Source organism: Tiliqua scincoides, chromosome 4 (assembly GCF_035046505.1).
Source record: "Tiliqua scincoides isolate rTilSci1 chromosome 4, rTilSci1.hap2, whole genome shotgun sequence".
In the NCBI taxonomy this organism is placed as follows: domain Eukaryota; kingdom Metazoa; phylum Chordata; class Lepidosauria; order Squamata; family Scincidae; genus Tiliqua; species Tiliqua scincoides.
The window spans coordinates 110,311,555-110,331,107 of NC_089824.1; the positions used below are offsets into that span (position 1 = coordinate 110,311,555).

At 46.0% G+C, this 19,553-nt stretch overlaps 1 protein-coding gene across 1 annotated transcript in view; it reads left to right on the plus strand.

Moving 5' to 3' along the window:
- The window catches only part of DDR2 (discoidin domain receptor tyrosine kinase 2), a 50,678-nt gene that overhangs the window by 17,504 nt on the left and 13,621 nt on the right, over nt 1-19,553 (plus strand). The window contains exons 6-11 of the mRNA XM_066624199.1: nt 1,745-1,988; nt 5,304-5,366; nt 12,710-12,840; nt 13,879-14,089; nt 14,902-15,125; nt 17,942-18,069. Of these exons, the coding sequence (XP_066480296.1) occupies nt 1,745-1,988; nt 5,304-5,366; nt 12,710-12,840; nt 13,879-14,089; nt 14,902-15,125; nt 17,942-18,069 (1,001 nt within the window). The remainder of the gene's footprint in view (nt 1-1,744; nt 1,989-5,303; nt 5,367-12,709; nt 12,841-13,878; nt 14,090-14,901; nt 15,126-17,941; nt 18,070-19,553) is intronic.

The following is a 19,553-nucleotide window of genomic DNA, read 5'->3' on the forward strand; positions in this document are numbered from 1 at the left end:
TGCTTTCTATGTGGCTCAATGCATTTTCCTTGTCAACTTGGAGGAGGAAGACTTCCTTCTTGACAGTTTTTTGGAGCCTGGGACCATTGTGGTGGTGTTGCTTTCTTCTCAGTCTGCCATTCGATGTAGACTGAGGCACGTTTGCCTAATCATGAGTAAATGCACATAGGCAGCACAGTTTCACTTTTCATAGGTCTCAATACATTTTCCTTGTCTGCTATCAGCCTGTCAGTTTCACGGCCCACTAACAATCAAGCTGCGATTCACTGGTGGGTCACGACCCACAGTTTGAGAAACACTGCTTTAAAACAAGAGTCTCCAAACTATGGCCCACAGGCCATATCCAGCCCCCTGGGAGATTTAACCCAGCCCACGGCACAGTACTGGGGAAGCCTTAACATTCCTGCTGATGCACCAAGTAACCGCAGAGACTTCTGGAGTGATCTTCCGTGGAAACATCTCCCCACTCAGGGTCCTATTGTGACCCTGTGCACCAGCAGGTTGTTGAGGGCCAAAACGTTCAGCGCTTCCCCACCACCGTGACCACCAACCTGGCCTCCCAGCAGGGCCTCTTGGTTTTTACTCACCCTCATTCTGCTGACGTGCTGTTGTTCCCTGAGTTCCCAGAGCAGCAAAGGAGATGGTGATCAGCCTGCATTTTACCACCTCATTAAGTGAGGATAAATTCCACTTTGCCTTTCTCAAAGCCATTGAGTGATGGTGATCAGCCTGCATTTTACCACCTCATTTAGTGAGGATAAATTCCACTTTGCCTTTCTCAAAGCCATTGAGTAGCCTTTGAAAGGCAGGCTTTTGACCCTTGCACACAGCTTGGGGGGTTCCCAGAGCAAGGGCAAAGGGGTCAGGTCACAACTTATGGCAAAAAAAAAAAAAAATTAGATCAAACTGTGGGAAAATAGTCTGACATTGTCATTTTATTTATTTCCCACAACAAAAAAGGTAACGAAGCACATTGAGTAGCAAAATACCAGCAACCTGTAGATGTATCCACCTGGGAAGGTGGTAATATGTATGGGATGAGGTGGAAAGGTTGGTACTGGAAGAGAGGAGGAGAAAACGGGGAGGGCATTCAGTTAAATTTATTTGATTTTTTTGACCCCCAAACATGTGCAAAATATATGATGTGGCCCTCATACTGAAAAGTTTGGAGCCCCCTGGCTTTAAAGAAGACAGAGTGCCCAACATGACCCACTCTTCTTCCTGTTTTGACTAAAAGGATTGCATGGGAAGGAACATGGTAAGTAACTGCAGGGCTTTTTTGGTAGGGAATCTGGCATCAGGTGCCAGATCTGGTTTGGCTGCCTCTAATGTCAAGACAGATGCCTTTAGGGAGCCAGATATGAAGGCAGCTCTCATCTCCCGTTGTTTTTCCCCAGCATTTATTATTCAGAAGTATACAGGTGGGCCTGCATTATTCACGGAGGTTCCTGGAACGGAACCCCTGTGGATACTGAAACCTGCAGATGATGAAATCCATGGTCTTGGGGCCCGAACCGAGAGTGAAATAGTGTTTGTGTTTTGTGGGTGGCAAAGGCTCTATCAAATTGCCATCCTTCAGACGTGCCATGAAAAGCTGCACTTACTAAATTTCGATGTATCCGGCTATGAAATGTGCAAGAGCAGAGCCAGCAAGAAAGGTGCCACCTTTAGTTGGAGCATTTTATGGTCTCTGGGTGGGAAGATGTCATCTCATGCTTACCCATCTCCTGTCTCAACTGCACAGGTTCACTGCAACAATATGTTTGACAAGGGAGTGAAGATTTTCAGGGAGGTACAGTGCCAGTTCCGCTCTGATACAAATGAGTGGGAGCCTCATGCCATCTCCTCAGTGCCAGTACTAGATGATGTGAACCCCAGTGCGCGCTTCGTCACAGTACCCCTACTCCACCACATGGCTAGTGCTATCAGATGCCAGTTCTATTTTGCTGACACTTGGATGATGTTCAGTGAAATCACCTTCCAGTCAGGTATGCTAAGTACAGCACACAAGGTTGGATGCTGGGACTGTGGGGGTGGTGGTGAATGTGTGAGCACATGATGGTAGTTCAGATATTCATACTGGGAGGGAGCCAGGAATACTTGCTCACCTGCAGAACTGTAGAGCTCTCTGAAATTTCTGACTAAAGTGCTGCAGAAAGGCAGTCACGTCTTTTCATACAACTGGATATCAACACGACGAAATTAGCTCAACTATTCCAGGACCTCAGAAATAAGAAGACCATTAACACTTTTTTTTTGGGGGGGGGGGAACTCTCTACACCAAACCTTCATAACTTGTGATTCACTAAACCAGGGGTGGGCAAACTTTCAGGATCCTAGACCTTTAACAATTGTATAGAAGAGGGAATTTCAGCAGGTACAGCTTGTCATCTCAGATTCTCTCTCCTACACAATTGTTAAAGGTCCAGGATTCCTAAAGTTGAAAGTTTGTCCACCCCTGCACTAAACCAAAAGCAGCCCACTTGGTGAACATGTGATGCTGTCTTTTTCCGAGTCAGTCCATTGGTTCACCTAGCCTAGTATTATTTACTCCAGGGGTGTCAAACATAAGGCCTGCAGGTTGAATGCAGCCCTGGAAGCAATTTATCCAGCCCCCATCATAATTGGGTTCTTCTAGCTTGATAATTGGGCTCTTTCATACCTTGAAAGCATGAACAAGATTTGCACATTTTCTCTTCTGTCATTTGCAACTAATGAATTTCTACGTGAGAACAAAGTGCTTATTTCTGATCATCATCTGCTTAACAATGTCACTTTCTGCTTAATTATGTCACTTCCTCATTGCTTCCCTCAGCAAACATCATGAATGCTAACTTTGGCCCTCTGTATGAACCAAGTTTGATAACCCTGGTCTACTCCAATTGGAGGTGGATCTCAGGCACTTTTTCCTCTAAACTGCATGGCTATGCAGTTCAAAACTGAGCTGCTTGGAGCTTGGCGTCCTGGAAGTTGGCACTGATCTATGATATAATTGCTGAGTGTCCAGAAACACTGCGCTGCTGCCATGCAGCTATGGAACAGCTCTGGGCAGCAGTTGCAGACCTACTATTAGATCTGATGGGGTAAAAGCCCTGGGTGCAAGTCGCTAGGACCCCGTGGAAGCCTCTCTGAGGCTCCCAACAGGGGCGGAAACTATGTTTGATTTCCTGGAAGCACAGTTTATAGTGTCGGGGAACCTCAAAGAGGCTTCCCCGACGTAGACCTGGGTTGAGGTAGGCTCTGTGAGCCTCAGGTGAGGGGGGCAGATTTTTGCATGGGGGGGTGGTGATAGCCCATGGGTGCGCCATCGCATACCTTTGCCCTGGGGCTGGGGAGGTCTGCCGCTGCTGGGCAGCAGCACAAAAAGTAAGGGAAACACTTGTTGTAGCCCAGTCCTTTTACTTATGACCCTTTCTTCCAAGTGGAGGAACCACAGTTTGAACACAGGTCTTCAGCATGCAAAATGGGTGCTTTGAGCTACCACCCTTCTCTTAAGGTGCAGTCTTATCCTGAATCCAACCAATGGCCATACAGCCATTGTTTGGCAGGCAGTGGCTCTCCAAGGTCTCAGGCAAACGTCTTTTGCAGACATGCTGAAATTATTTTTTAACTGACAATGCCAAGGACTCAATCTGTGTGCAAAGCAGTGATCCCTTCTTTAACATCCCTTTGTTTTTCCATCCTAAGCAACAAAACAGGAGATTTAGTGGGCTCTGGTGGGCTGCCACCAGAGCCAGCCTAGCCATGAGGCCCCCTGAAGCAGGTGTTTTGAGCAGCAAGTTGAGAAAAGTGACAAATTGAAAAGGGGTCCCCTATTACCCAAGCCTGTCTGCTGCCCCTGCCAACCTGCTGCTCACTGAGTCACGTCGGTTCACTGAGCCACTGACCCTTTCCTCACTCGCTGAGAGTGAACGGGAAGATGATCATGGCAGTGGCAGCCCAAATCTCCTTCCAGAACTGCTAGAGGGGAAAAAAACTGCCACTGCCACCATCTCCTGCCCTTCCTCCTTATCCACTAAGCAGTCACCCTGCACATGCCAAATCTCATCTGATCTCAGAAGCTAAGCAAGGTCAGGCCTGGTTAGAACTTGGATGGGAGACCGCCTTGGAATACCGGGTGCTGTAGGCTTATACCATAGTCTTTCGAGACTGAAGGTTGCCAACCAGTCAGAGTGAGCTAAGAGATGCAGAGTTCAGCTATCTGGACTTGCCACCCTTCCTAGAGTTCTGGTGCTGCCTCCTTCCTCCATATTGTTCTGTTTGAAATAAACAGGATGAGTGGACCATGCTGAGGACTCCTTGCATGCTGTGTTCATCCTGTTTATTTCAAACAGAATGGCATGGAGGAAGGAGGCAGCATTGGAGCTGAAGGTAGGAGGATAGGTTCCAGAAGGCCACACTGCACTGTCTCCCTTCATACCCTCTCCATGCCTATTTAGCTGCTCAGGTGGTCAAGGAGAAAGTGGTAGTGGTGGTGGGATGCATGTGCTGATATGCACACAAATTTTTTGGGGGAGGGTGGAAATTGCATGCTGCTGCAGGCACCAGTTTGGCTTGGAGCAGGTCTGGCTAACATACATGCCTGCCGAGCTATTTTAGTGGGCTACAAACACCACAAGTCTTTGGTACACAGAAGGCGTGTTCTATAGATGCAGCAAAATGGGTCCAATGAATGAGATTGTGCCCTGTCTATCCTGCCTCGCATGCTCTGTGTGCATTTTTTGTAATGTCTAAATGATATTTATGTGCATATATTAAAACATTAAAAGGTGTGATAATAATGCATAATCCTTACCCATCAAACATTGGAGGGGTATTGTACCTATGTACATTGCATTGTACATGCAATTTGGATGTTACTTATCAAATGCATTGATAAGAGATGAGGTAGGTGACCTTGAAGCCGCTGGCTCATCATGCATTAAGTTAATCCACTTTGGTGTACAGTACTAAGGAATTGGAATAATTTCAGTTAGTGGCTGCAGTGCTGTACACACACACATACTGTGCTGTACTGTACTGTACACACACACAGATTGTACACATCCACACCGACACTTGTGTGTGTCAATCAGTCTTGTAGTACTTAGTGGAACTTCTGTGTAGACGTGTATAGGAGGTCCTGTTGGTGTAGGAGAGTAAGCCACTCACTCTTTCCATCTTGATTAGGAACTTGACATCTCTAATTCAATCTTGTGGCATCCTACAAAAATAAGATTAAAGTTTAGAAATGAAAAGTTTGCAATAGTTAGGGATTGTGTCTGCTTATTGTTTGTGGATAACGCTTTCCCCCCTTTTATTAGATGCAGCTATGTACAACAATTCTGGAGCCCTACCTGAGTCTTCAGTGACTCCCACTATTTACGGTATGTGTGATACCCTCTGTTATAAGAATGATGTGGCTGGAACATTCTGAAAGAGCTGCCTAGTTGTTCAGATTGCTGCTCTAATGACAATGATCAATGGATATTCTAAGAAATAATGCCAATAGGATCAGTATTGGCCTACATGCATTTTGTAAAACTGAATTTTGCATATTTCCAATAGTTTCAAATACATTTTGTGTATTTCAAATCCTCTAGTTAAGCCATCTTTTGGGGGGAGGTCTGTCTTCTTCTTGGTCTTTTTCCAGTACTTTTGGCATTTTATGCTTGCTTGACTAAATGCGAGTTGTTCATGCATAGACTATGGCCAAACCAATGCAACCTAGATTTCAAAACCCACACTTAAGTTGGTTTCTCATCTTGGGTCCATACATCTTTATTCCTCCATCATTGCCACCACCTAACTTTCATTATTTTACATAGACTGTGGGTGGCAAAACTGTCTTATTTTCTGTTGATCATGTTTCTTTAGAGTCCAGGTCTCACAGCCATATAGTACAAAATATGAGATTAAAAATTATGGATGCCCTAGAAGTGGAAATTTAGATGATCAGATAATTGCATAGGTGTAACCAGTGGGAGGGACTGGGAGGATCTTAGGAGCTTAATTCTGGCCCTCGTGTCTTTGGATCTTGTATATTCAAAGGTGCATATGCAACACACACCCAAGAGCAATTGCTGCCTCTCGGCATTACAGGAGTGCTAAGAGAAAGGTGTCCTTTGGTTCTTCTTTTTCAGTGCCCTGGCAGTGTTGAGAGGCACCCTATCAGATCACTTCTCTTCATTGCCCCAGCCAGTTCAGGAAAAGAAAGGGAAGCAGTTTTAACAGAATATGCTCCAACAATGCTGAGGGAGAGGCACCTTCCAACTAGGGGCCCAATCCTATCCAACTTTCCAGCACCAGTGTAGCCACAATGCAGCCCCGAGGTAAGGGAACAAATGTTCCCATACCCTGAGGAGGCCTCTGTGACTGCCCACCACAGACTGCATGTTGTTGGCATCCTTTAGTCTCGGAAGACTATGGTATCGCACTCTGAATGGTGGTTCTGGAACAGTGTCCTCTCCAGTACGCGAAGCCTGGGTAAAGTAGGTATGGAGGATAGGCTGTTACCCATGCAGCAAATCCCCCCTCTCCATGTCACTGAAATGGTCCAATGGAAAGGCAGAAGCCAATACGGTTGGTTCCAGTGGCGTCGCAGGAGCAATTATGTCAGGCATCTATACTGGTGTGCAAAATGAAGGATAAGTATGGAGAAACATCAAAGACCTATAACTATCATTCATTTTGTTGGCATCCTTCAGTCTCGGAAGACTATGGTGTCACGCTCTGAATGGTGGTTCTGGAACAGAGTGTCCTCTCCAGTGCGCGAAGCCTGGGTGAAGCAGGTATGGAGGATAGGCTGTTACCCATGCAGCAAATCCCCCCTCTCCATGTCACTGAAATGGTCCAATGGAAAGGCAGAAGCCAATACGGTTGGTTCCAGTGGCGTCGCAGGAGTTGCCAGAACGTGATTGTGTTCAGCCATGAACTGCCTCAGGGACTCTGGCTCCTGATTTTGCCTCGAGGTTGACTCCTGAAGCCTTTTCCTTAATTGGATGTAGCCACAAGGCAGTGGAGGTTTGGGATCAGAGTTTTCCTTCTCTCAGATGAGCTGCCTTCCCAGGCTGACAAGCCCCATCTACCCGGTGGCTGTTTAGTTGCCTCTTACGACAAGTACAGTCAGACTGAGGGCCTATTCTTATCCCCAGCCCCCAGGGGAGAACACTGGCATCATACTAACCAGCAGCATAACTAGCAGCATAACCACAGACTGCAATGCACACCCCATTGGCATGGCTACACTGGCACAGGAAAATTGGATGGGATTGGGCACTAGGTTGGGAAAACAGAGAGAAGCTGGATCAACTGAAGAAGGAGATCTGTTCCTCATTGCTCCAGCAGCAAGTTTGCTCCTCTTGGTTTGGGGAAATGAAGAGGAGCAACTGGAAGCCACCCCTTCCTCGGTGCTCTGCCAACCTAAGCAGCCTCCTCTCCCAACCTTCCCATCGACAAATGGTTCTTCAAAGTATCCTGTGTCATCAGAGTGACCCCAGCAGAAGTCCAGTTGCAAATGGGGAGGGTGGGATGAGAGAGCAGTGGTGTAGGTTGTTCCATTGAGCAAGTTGTGCCACTGCTGCCTAAGCTGGGGAGTTTCAGAGGTTGGCTGCTTGGGTCTCTTGAGCCCCTGGGGAGTCCAGGAGTCATTAACCAGTGCCCAGCCTGGCCAACTTCTGATGCCATTGTGGGTGTAACAGCAATTTCAGCATAACATTTACTCATCACAGTTTCATTTCTCCTAGTTATTAGTATCTCTAATGAGGAATAAAACCAGCATTTGATTATGTTCAGATTGTTGGCCCAGTCCTAACCAACTTTCCAGCACCAATGCAGCTGCAATGCAACTTCAAGGCAGTGATGTGCAGTGAAATCCAGACCTGGGGAGGCACAGCCACATGAATACACACTCTCCCCCCACCCCCCTTAAGTTCAGTCTCTCAGTACAGTACCATTCTTAACACACACACACACACACAGTCTCTCTCTCTCTCTCCCCCCCCCCCCGAAACAAATAAATAAAAACCTCACCTCTTCTTCCCCCACTTGGAGCTAGGGAGAGCTCAGCAACATGCCCCCTGAGGCAACACAAAAGCTGCCTCCCCTGGTGCTTTAGAGAGCTGATCTGTTGTTCAGGCTCCTTGCTTCTTTCATGGCTTTTTAAAAAAAGAATGGAGGTAACTCTTTCTGCTTCCTTCCAGGATCTGGCAGATGCAGGCATCCTGCATTTTTTTTTTTTAATTTGAAGCCAATCATCCCACTTTTTTTTTTTTAATTGGAAGCCAGCCAAGATCACAGCCTAACCTGCTGAGGCAAAACTTCCTGCTGCATCACCAGAAATTGCTGACAGGCACCCTGCCAGTTTTTTTTTTCATTGGAAACCAGCCATGGTTGCAGCAAAATGGCTACTGGCTGCTTCCCTCTGTGTGTGTGTGGGGGGGGGGGGCTTTGTTTTTTACTTGTTGGGTCTAGTGAAGCTCTGCCTCCCCTGACTGCATGTCACTGCCCCAAGGTAAGGGAACAAAAGTTATCTTACCTTGAGGAGGCTTCCATAACTGCCCCACCACACAGCAGGATGCAAGAATGCCCCATTGGCACAGCTGCATCAGTGATGGAAAGTTGGATAGGATTGGGCCCTGTGTCTGCTAAGAATGCAATCATAAGCATATTTATTAGGATGTTAGTCTCAAGAACTCTGAGCACAGGGACACTTCAAAATTAAGCCTGTTCCCTCAATGGAAAAACAGTTAAAGATGCTCATTCCATCCCTCCCTACCCTGAAACTGAAACATCCCAGAGGCCTGCACTTTGGAGAATGTCCAGTCAATCATAATCAACAATGCACTTAACAACCAATGGCAGTCTTGGTCTCTCTGCTGCCCTGGGGCGTGTCTACAAATGCCCCCCCCTCCCCAAAAGTGTAGGAGGTGGCTAGTCCTCAGAGCAGCATGGAACCACAGCCACCATTGGAGTGGTTCAGTGCTGCACTGAGGGCTGGCCACCTACTGTTTTGCTAGATTCCCTTTCCAAATTTGGCCTAGAGAACTTATGCACACTTTAAGCTAATTAGTTCCCGTCTTCAGTCAAAATATCCCTCATTCTGCAGAAAGCACTGCTGGGTACTGCCACACTACCAGAGTGGCTCGCCTGTTCAAACTACAGAGGTCCTCCTTCCTTCCCTCTCCCAATAGCAGCTTCTCTGACCAACATAGCAACAGCTTGGTCCTCAGCAGCTCTTGGGTGTGGCAACCACACACTCATCTCCAGCAGTCTTTCAGTCTCCATTTGCTCCATTAGTCAGTCAGTTAGCCTGTCCGTCCGTCTGTCCGTCCATCCATCCTCTTTCCTCCAAGCACCTTCTTCTTGCTGCTTTTATCCTTGTAGTGACCTGGCTGCCTCTAGTGGCCAAAGCTGTGCAGCACACCCAGTGCTCAAAGCCTAGGTTTTAACCCCATGTTGCCTGCCAGAGCAAGGGGCCACAGTTGACACCATACCCTATCTCCTCAAGGAATTTTACACATTTCCATTACACCTACTCTACTTTTTAAAAAAGCAACGCAAATGGCTGGCCCTCAGAGTGGTGGCACGACTGGGGGTGGTGAACACCCCAAGTATCCCCTGCCCCCAGGAGCATAAATAAGTTGTGCCAGAGCTGAAACAAAGCAGACTGTCAGCATGGGGGCAGTGGATGGCAGCGGCACCCCTTCACTGTGCTGTCCAGGAGCACTTGTACCCGTTGACTCCCCCTTAGGTACACCAGTGTTAACAACAATGCAAAACATTTGTAGCTAAATAATTCATATGATGCCAAACCTATGTGCATTAAGCATCACCGTAATGGCCCAGGGCCCAATCCTATCCAGTTTTCCAGTGCCAGTGCAGCAGTGTCAATGGGCCATGCACTGCTTCCTGTGGTGGGGAGGCAGTCATGGAGGTCTCCACAAGGTAAGGGAATGTTTGTTCCTATATCTCGGGGCTACATTGTGGTTGCACCGGTTTTGGAAAGTTGGATAGGATTGGGCCCCCAATACCTAGTCACCCCTTTCATGTGTCTATTACATTATTTATATTATTTCACTATTACACCATACACTTATTTAAATATTGTCATCTTGCTAAGCTAAACAAGGGCATAAGCCTAGATGCTTTTTTTGTGATGAAAGCGCAATCATTCACAGTCATAACAATGACCTCCCTCCACACTCCCTAACATGGTAAGCAAATTCAAAACTTAACATAGGCCTGTATTTCAACCTGTTTTCTCACACTTTGCATCCAAGCAGAGAAAGTAGCTCGGAAACAAACTGGAATAAGCAGGAGTTTGTTCACAAGAACCATACAATGTTGCTGCTGATTGACCCAGAGCTAATGTAAAAGGGGCCACTGAGCCGGGTCAGCTGGTTGTCCCAAAAAGAAAGGAGAGTGCCAGGAAGACCTTGGGGCAAAGCCTGGCTCTGGGACCTCAAACTGAGAAGAGACAGTGACAGGTGATGGCTCTCCCCATCAGCGAATGTGTAGACAAACAGCAATAGCAACTTGTCTCCCTCCTGTGAGGGTAGGGGAAGAGGAGTCAGTGCCATCCTCATTTGCCAGTGTCCCATCCTCATTTGCCAATGGAGGTGAAAATAGAAAACAGAGTATGGGAAGAGAAGGAGCTGCCACCTACTGCTGACTCCCTTTAAAAGATTCATGTGACCCACCTTCTGCAGTGGCCAATGGGAGCATCCCATTGAGTCTCCAAGATGGCACAGAGGTATCTAGAGAATGTTCCCATTTGTAGAAGGGCACTAGGCTCATTGGTGGTGTGAATCTCTGAGCTACTTTGTGCTGCCACTGCCACCAATATTGAGGAGGTTTGCTCAGCTAGATTGGGCCCTGTCTCTCTAAACCAGTGTTTCCCAAATTGTGGGTTGGGAACCACTAGTGGATCACGAGTTGATTTTTGGTGGATCACAACAGTTTTTTATCTGGTCTGGAAATCCCTAACTGAACTTCTTGCTCTCCAGTTCAGCTTTCTGCATACCCTGGAATGACTGTAAAGGTTTGGGGAAGCAGTCCTTGAAATTCATTTCTAGGGAGAGTATAGCAAGTTGCCTACACATACAAACTATATGTAAGGTCTCTAGCAGCCTCGAGAGCACAGGACCCAGCTTATTAATAATTTATTATTACAATAATATAATATAAAAAATGAAAATATTGTTTCTTTCTAGATTTTTTTTTCGTAGCGGGTCGCAAGAGATTTTTGTTCCAAAAAGTGACTTTTAGTGCTAAAAAGTTTGGGAATTACTGGGATCACTGGTGTACAGTGATTCCCAAACCTTTTAGCACTGGGGCCCACTTATTAAAAAATGATAGTCTACTGAGACCCACTAAACTTTATGAAACTAAAAGAAAAGTTTCACCTTACCAGCTCAACCCTCTGTTTTACTTTGGTGAGGTGGGGTCTTCTGAACCGTTTGAGTTCCACCTTCATTGGATCAGGGCCATTCTGGTGGTCTTGCATTCCCCTTCACTTGGCCTTCAATAGGAGCCAAGGCCCAATTGCTTACTTGCAAGTAAACATGTACTTGTAGCTGAGTTTCCTTTCCATAGGGCTCAATACATTTGTCAGCTTGGGGGGGGGGGAATGTCCTTCTCAAATGTTTTTTGGGGCCTACCTTCATCTGATTTGGACCATTCTGGTAGTGTTGCATTTCTTTTGGCCTGCCCTTTAAAATGAACTGAGGCGCATTTGCTTATTTTTGAGTAAACATGCAGTGCAACTCAGTTTCACTTTCCATAGGGCTCAGTGCATTTTCCTTGTCAGCTATCAGCTTGTCAGTTTCATTTTCATGACCCACTGGTGGGTACCGACCCACAGTTTGGGAAACACTGCTCTAAACCACTGATTTACCACCGTACACTCCTATACATAATTATTTGCAAGTAAGCCCCTTTAGTTTTTTCTTGCTTGCCTTTAGCACAAGAATTTGTAGAGCACAGTAGCCTCTGTCAGAACATACTTGAACTGAAGCTCCTCAGTTCAAGAAAAGTGTTCTTAACTTTTACTAAGATACCACTATTTTATACCAAAGTGATATTCCATACCTTCAGAAAACATGTTGTGCTTTCTTCTGCCTTATGCATTTTTCTCTCTTCCTCACCCTTTTTCTCTTAGGGCACAATCCTAACCAGGTTTACTTAGAAGTAAGTCCTATTTTGTTCAATGGGGCTTACTCTCAGGAAAGTGTGGTTAGGTTTGCAACCTTAGTCTCCCTCTATTCTTTTACTTCTCTTCATGCCGTCCATATGGTATCTGTCCACATCTGTGAGGAGACCCACCTTCCTCTGGTGAAATGCTCTTTGCCACAGCTTAGGTTTAGGTAGAGGTATTTGAAAACTGTTATTTACCTTACCGAGAAGTAAGCCCATTGTGTTCAGTAAGACTTAGAGCCCAATCCTGAGCTCTGCGTGCCAGCTTACCACTGATGCGCACTGTCACAAACGTGCCATAAGGCCAGGTGAGCGCCCGTGCCAGCCCAGCGCTGGCCAGGGCGCCCGGCCTCTGACAGCGGAGAGGAAAGCAAAGGTGTGAGGGGAGGCGGGGAGGAGGCATTCCGGGGAGGTGGATGGAGGGCTGGCAAAGGGTGGGGAGGAGGGGAGAGAGCAGGGGGAGGGAGCAGGTACTGGTGGAATGATGCTGAACTCAACCTCCTGAATCTTTTGCTCTTCTCCCTACTTCTAACAGATCCAACTCTCAAACTGGATGACAGTAATACACGCATTTTGATTGGCTGCCTAGTGGCCATCATCTTTATCCTGGTGGCTATCATCGTAATCATCCTTTGGAGACAATTTTGGCAGAAGATGTTGGAAAAGGTGAGCCTATAGGCAAGGGTATCCACTTTACAAACACAATACGAATTGGACGAATTGCCAGATATGAGTAAATTTATGTTCTTAGCCTATCTTTATTGAAACTGGGTAATAAACTGGGTTATCTACATAGCGTACAGTTTTGAAGCATGATACATGACTCTATTCATACAATGGAAATGTGCAGGAAATGTGAGCTTAGGGTCAATATTTTAAGCAACCCATTTAAGACCCTTTCAGCAGCAGAATTTCATAATCTATTTTTTCACAGCCCTTTCTCTACTGAGAGCCAAACAGGGCCAGCCCAAGACCACCTGGCACCTGAGGCAGTACACCAAATGCTGTTTCCTCTTTGCCTGGTGATGTGTCAGCACCTGCTCCTCCTAGATGGATTGCAAAAGGAGGAGGGGACAGTGCAGAAGAGGAAATTGGAGGTGAGGAGAGTGGGGGTCTAGAGCAGGGGTCTCCAAACTTTTTGGCCAGAGGGCCGCATCAAATATCTGGCGTGATGTGGAGGGCTGGAAAAAAATTTAAATATAAAATTTAAATAAATAAATTAGAGATGGAACGTAGATGAGTGAATAAATGAATGAATGGGCTCATTCATTCAACCTCTCTGGCCCTCAGAACATCCTCCAGACACAAGCAGAGCACAGTTCTGGTCATGTTCAGTTGAGTGGTCCAGAGGCTTTCAGGGGACAAGAGGTTGGCCGCGGGCCAGAAAAAGGCTTGCTGCGGGCTGCCTCTGGCCCCCGGGCTAGGGTTTGGAGACCCCTGGTCTAGAGCATGCTTTCTCTTCCACTCTGACTCTCTCTTTTGCAATCCTATGCACAGTTTCCTGGCTGTAAGCCCACTGAACACAGTGGGATTTATCTCTGAGAAGACTTGCATAGAATGTTGTTAGAGAATTTTTAAAGTCAGTTCTGGAATTGAAGCATGTAGACTTTGCTGCAGCTCTTGGTTCCTTCAGGATGTCTGATCATCTAATTTAACTTTCTTTTGGTATGTGGTGATGTTTATATGCTTCCTTCTGTTTCACAGGCTTCTCGCCGGATGCTGGATGATGAAATGACTGTCAGCCTCTCTCTGCCCAGTGAGACTAGCATGTTCAACCGCAACCGCTCCACATCATCCAGTGAGCGAGAATCCAATTCCACTTATGACCGTATATTCCCCTTGGGCCCAGACTACCAGGAGCCATCTCGACTGATCCGCAAGCTGCCTGAATTCACCCCAGGGGAGGATGAAGCAGGTCAGTACAGCCAACATTTGAAAAGGCACCCAATCGATCTCACCCCCCCCCCATTTATTTACTTACTTACTTAGGGCCCAATCCTATCCAATTTTCCAGCACTGGTGCAGCCACAATGCAACCCCAAGGAAAGGGAACAAATGTTCCCATACCTTAAGGAGGCCTCTGGGACTGCCTCCCCACCACAGGATGCAGTGCATGTCCTGTTGGCACGGCTGCACTGGCACTGGAAGATTGGATAGGATTGGGCCCTTACAGCCCAATCCTATTCACACTTTCCTGGGAGTAAGCCCCATTGACTCAAATGAGACTTACTTCTGAGTAGACAAGCATAGGATTGGGCTGTTACTTACTTACTTACTGTATTTCTGCCCCACCTTTCTCCCCCAAGGGATCCAAGGTGGCTTACAACAGTGTTGGGAAATACAAAGAACATAAAATCACTATTTAAAAAACGTTTTAATCTGCTGCATCATGAAGGTCCTTACACAGTATTAATTTTCAATGCAATATGAAAAGTGTACTTAATCTGTGTGATTTATAAAAGCCACAGAATTCAGGTTTTCATGGCACAGTATTTTTTCTCTGCATAAAACCTAATTCTGGCTATTGTCTAACATGCTCACTATTGACCCGTAGTTGGTTTGACAAGGTCCTTACACTTCTCCATTGCTCACAGGAGCTTTGTCATCCAGTTTCTGCAGTTCCCTTTTCTCCATGCTGCTTCAGGCAACATCTCTCCAAATTCACAGTGACCAGGACCTCCACATCCACTTGGCTGAGGTCTTCTTTCCCTTATTTTTTTTTCTCAGGCTGCAGTGGGGTCACCAAACCAGCTCAGCCAAGTGGAGCTGAAGGGGTCCCTCATTATGCAGAGGCAGACATTGTGAACCTGCAGGGAGTGACAGGCAGCAACACCTATTCTGTCCCTGCTGTTACCATGGACTTGCTGTCTGGCAAAGATGTGGCTGTGGCTGAGTTTCCTAGGAAGCTGCTGACTTTCAAGGAGAAACTGGGAGAAGGCCAGTTTGGAGAGGTGAGAGCTCACTGCTTGCTCCTTTCTACACATACACTTGACAGAAAGGATTGCTGTAGCCAGTGATGAAATCTATATGGTATGGACTATACAGAGACAGGGTAAGAGTGCATGGTAACTGGGCTCTTCCAAATCTTAAAAATATGAACAAAATTTATGTATTTTCTCTTCTTGTCATTTGCAGCTGAGAAGAAAGTGCTTATTTCTGGTCATCACCTGCTTAATGACATCTTAATGACATCACTTCTGGCCCTTCACAGGTGTCATGAATGCTATTTGGCTTGCTGAGTGAAATGGGTTTGACATCCCTGCTCTAGTCTTTCTCTTTCTCTATGGCAGAGGTGGGCAAACATTTTGGCAAGAGGGCCACATCATCTCTCCGACACTGTTGGGGGGCCAGGAAAAAAAGAATTAATTTACATTTCAAATTTGAATAAATTTACATAAACAAATACATTAGAGGGCATGTATTGAGGGCGTTTGTGTAGAGCAGGTGGATGAGGTTAAGTTTCTGGGGATCATCATGAAGAAGGATTTGACATGGAGTGCAAACACCGTGGCTCTGGTCAAAAAGGCCCAACAACGATTGTACTTTTTGAGACTCCTCAGCAGACAAAAACTGTCTGAGACATTGTTGGTAATTTTTTATCGCAGCTACATAGAGAGCATTCTATCTTATTGTCTCTGTGTTTGGTTTGCGAGTTGTGCAGTGGTGGAGAGAAAAGCGCTCCAGATGGTTATCAACACTGCTCAGAGGATTATTGGCTGTTCCCTCCCTTCTTTGGAGGAGCTTTACAGCACAAGGTGTATGTTGAAAAAAATTCTGAGATCCCTCGCATCCTGGTTATCAGTTTTTTGAACTATTGCCATCAGGAAGAAGATATAGGGTGATAAGAACAAGAATGAGTAGTTTAAAGAATAGTTATTATCCCAGTGCAGTGTCTAGATTAAATGCAGGGGTACAGTAATATGTTGAATACAGTTTTAGCAATGTGGTGATTGTATATGTAGTCTGCCTGACTTTGTTGTATTGTTGTTTTGTGTGGGTCTTTTCTTGTTTTACCTTGTGAAAGCGCCTAATTTCATTGTACTTGTGTATACGGGTACAATGACAAATAAATTTTATATTCTAGAGATGGAATTTATATGAATGAAGAGGTGGCGCAAGTCCAAGGAGACCCATAGGGGAAAGTGCGCCTTTCCCAGAGGTAAGGGGAAAAGTTTCCCCTTGCCTCTGGCTGAGCCGCTTTTGGCACCTATCCTGCACTGGATACAGCGCAAGCCTCCTGGCTTGCCTGTTCCAGCGCAGGATAGGATTGTGCCCTGAGACACAGTAGTCCAGGATGCAGTGGTTCTGTCACAGGCATATGTCAACTTCTCCTTGTTCCATTTATGATCCACCCACATCTCCACCTCATTTTTATCTACCCACTGGTGAGAGTTGTGTCAGTGTCCAAAGTATCATGGCATGTAGTTGTGCCAGTGGCTATGGCTTGTCCATTGGTGGGTCCGCTGCTGCGTTGGCAGAAATGCTGTTGTGCTGGCATTGTTTGCACTGCGCTTAGATTGACAAGGCTTCTGTATAGGATTGGGCTGCTAGAGCAGCAAGAGACAGAATATTCCATGGTAGCAGACTTGACTAACTCCCTAGAGTTGATGAAAAGAAGCAAGTAATCAGAATGCCATCAGAATGCAGGCAGAACACATGTGTGCCTGAAGGGCCATAATACCTCTCTCATACTATTTTCAGTGTTTTTAAAAGCTAAGTGATGTGGCAAAGGCATACTTGTACTTATTTGATGCTTAGCTTGATATTATGTCCTCTCCAACACTGAACTGGAAAAAGTTCCAGAGGCAGAGTTTAGTTTCCTTTGGCAAAGAAAACACTGAAGACTTAACATGTCTTTGTGTAAAAAAAAAAAAAAAAAATTATTTACAAATATACAACCAGGCATACTGGAATGTGATTGGCACTCCTACTGCATATCTGCCAGTTCTTTATCAGATTCTCAAAGAGGCCTCCTATGCCTCAAGGCACGTCACCTTTAGCTGATTCAGAACTCTCTCCCTCTCTCTTTGTTTTTGTCTCCTTCCCAAAACCAGTTTTTCTGCCTGTAGCTGTTGGGTATCACTTTCCCAAACTCTGATGAGTTAGACTTTCCATGGCTAAAGATTCACCATTTATCAAGTAACATCAGCATTTACAATATTAAGTCACTGACCCCCATCAGAAGTCACTATAGGTTCATGTTAGACTCATTTATGGTAATCAAGACAGCCAAACATTTTAAGTCACTGACAGTATTAAGTCACTGACCCCCATCAGAAGTCACTGTAGTTTCATTTTAGACTCATTTATGGTAATCAAGACAGCCAAACTCTCAAAACCAAGAAATCCCCCTCCCCCCAAAAAGTAAGTGACTTACTCAAGCTTACCCAAGGGGCTCAGGACCTTGAATTGATATTGGTGTGGTTCTTGGTGGTATGGACCACCCAGGTCATGAAGCTCTTTTTTGTACAGTTGGATGAAATATTGTTGTGTCTGTAAAACTTCCAGTCATGTATAAAGGGATTCTAATGGAGTGATAATGGAATTGGAAGACCTGAAAATATGTCTGAACATTACAGTCAGCCTTGACCTTGAATTGGCTGCACACTGAATGCATTCTCAGAACAGAGTAGGGAAGATGAAGTGGGAAGATGGGGGGGGGGGGGATGACATTCCAATCTTGGCTTTTCTTGTTGAATCTTTTCCTATATTGTGAACATGAAAGAGCTATCTGTCAAATCAGGACTGCCCATTGCCTCCACTTTAGGTTCACCTGTGTGAAGTGGAGGGGATGGAGAAGTTTGTGGACAAGGATTTTGTTCTCGATGTCAACACTGACCAGTCTGTGTTAGTGGCTGTGAAAATGCTGCGAGCTGATGCCAACAAGAATGCCAGGTATATGCATCATGTGAGAGAAAACAGATGTCTTTTGCACTTGTAAGAGTGGTCACAGCAAGTTTGTCCACAGTGTGAACCCTCAACCCAGCGCTTTCCAATCTTCGGCATCCCATGACCTCTGCACACTGTAAATGCAGCACATGGCTCCCAGAAGTGACTGGGCGATTACATCAGTGCCAGTCATTTCTGGGTTCAGAGACCATGACGGATGATGTAAAGGCTGGTAAGAGGTGCAGGGAGGCCCTTTTGCAGCACACAAAAACCACAAGCAGGAGCTTGACCAACTCAGCTGAGCCTCTTACCAGCTTTTGCAGCATCTCACATGGTCTTGCTGCTGGCCATGACTCCCTGGGGAGTGCCTCACAATGCCCAGAGCGTCATGATGCATACTTTGGGAACCATTGCCTCAATCTGTTTTACACATATGTTGCTAACACACATACCAGCAAGTTAAATGTGTGCTCAATCCTTGGTCTTACCCCTCCCCTCATGCTTTAGGCAAGCATATTTTTTAGCAAAGTTTTTACAATACTTTTTAAAAAGTAGCACATATGTATGTTTGAATAGTCGTGCCCATGGAAAAAATATTCACAAATACAGGTTAGCCCTTGGCATCTGCAGGGTATCTTCAGGGTTCTGTTCCCAGAATCCCTGTGGATGCTGAAAACCACAGAAAATGAAATCCTCTAAATAGTGTCCCTTTAAATCGCTGTTTAAAAACAGCTTTTCTTACCATTGTAGAGCAACAGAGCAGCAGGCAGGCAGTCTCTGGGGACTAGGGGCCAAATCCTATCCAGCTTTCCAGCCCTGGTGTAGCAGTGCCAATAGGGTATGCGCTGTAACCTGCAGTGGGAAGGGTAGTTACGGAAGCCTCCACAAGGTAAAGGAACGTTTGTTCTCTTGCTTCAGGGCTGCATTGCAGCTGCACTGGCACTGGAAAGTTGTATTGGATTAGGCCCTAGAACGGCTATTTTTGGGTCACACTGAGGCAAGCAATTCCCTTCCTTGGCCCTGGCTTGCTGAAGAATGCTATGTGGAAGTGATTAAATGCTTCTGTGTTGAATTCCTGGGTGACCAAGTGCCAAGGGAGACCTTGGTGTGACCCAGAAATAGCTGTTCTTAACTGCCTGAAACTGCCTGCCTGCATACTGCTCTACAATACAGGTTGTGTCTAATTATCCGCTAGGGTTCCATTCCAGAACCCCTAGTGCAGGGGTGCTCAATAGGTGGATCGCGATCTACCGGTAGATCGCGAGGCAAAATGAGTAGATCGCGGAGTGCCAACCTCCCCTTCAGGTGCCTCTGGGAGGAAACCCTGGGAGTAAGGCCCATTGTACTCAATGGGGCTTACTCCCAGGTAAGTGCGGCTAGGATTGCAGCCTCACAGCCTAATCCTAGGCATGTCTACTCAGGTGTAAGTCCTGTTATACTCAGTGGGGCTCAAGGTACACCAACATACATTGTACACATAAATGTTATAT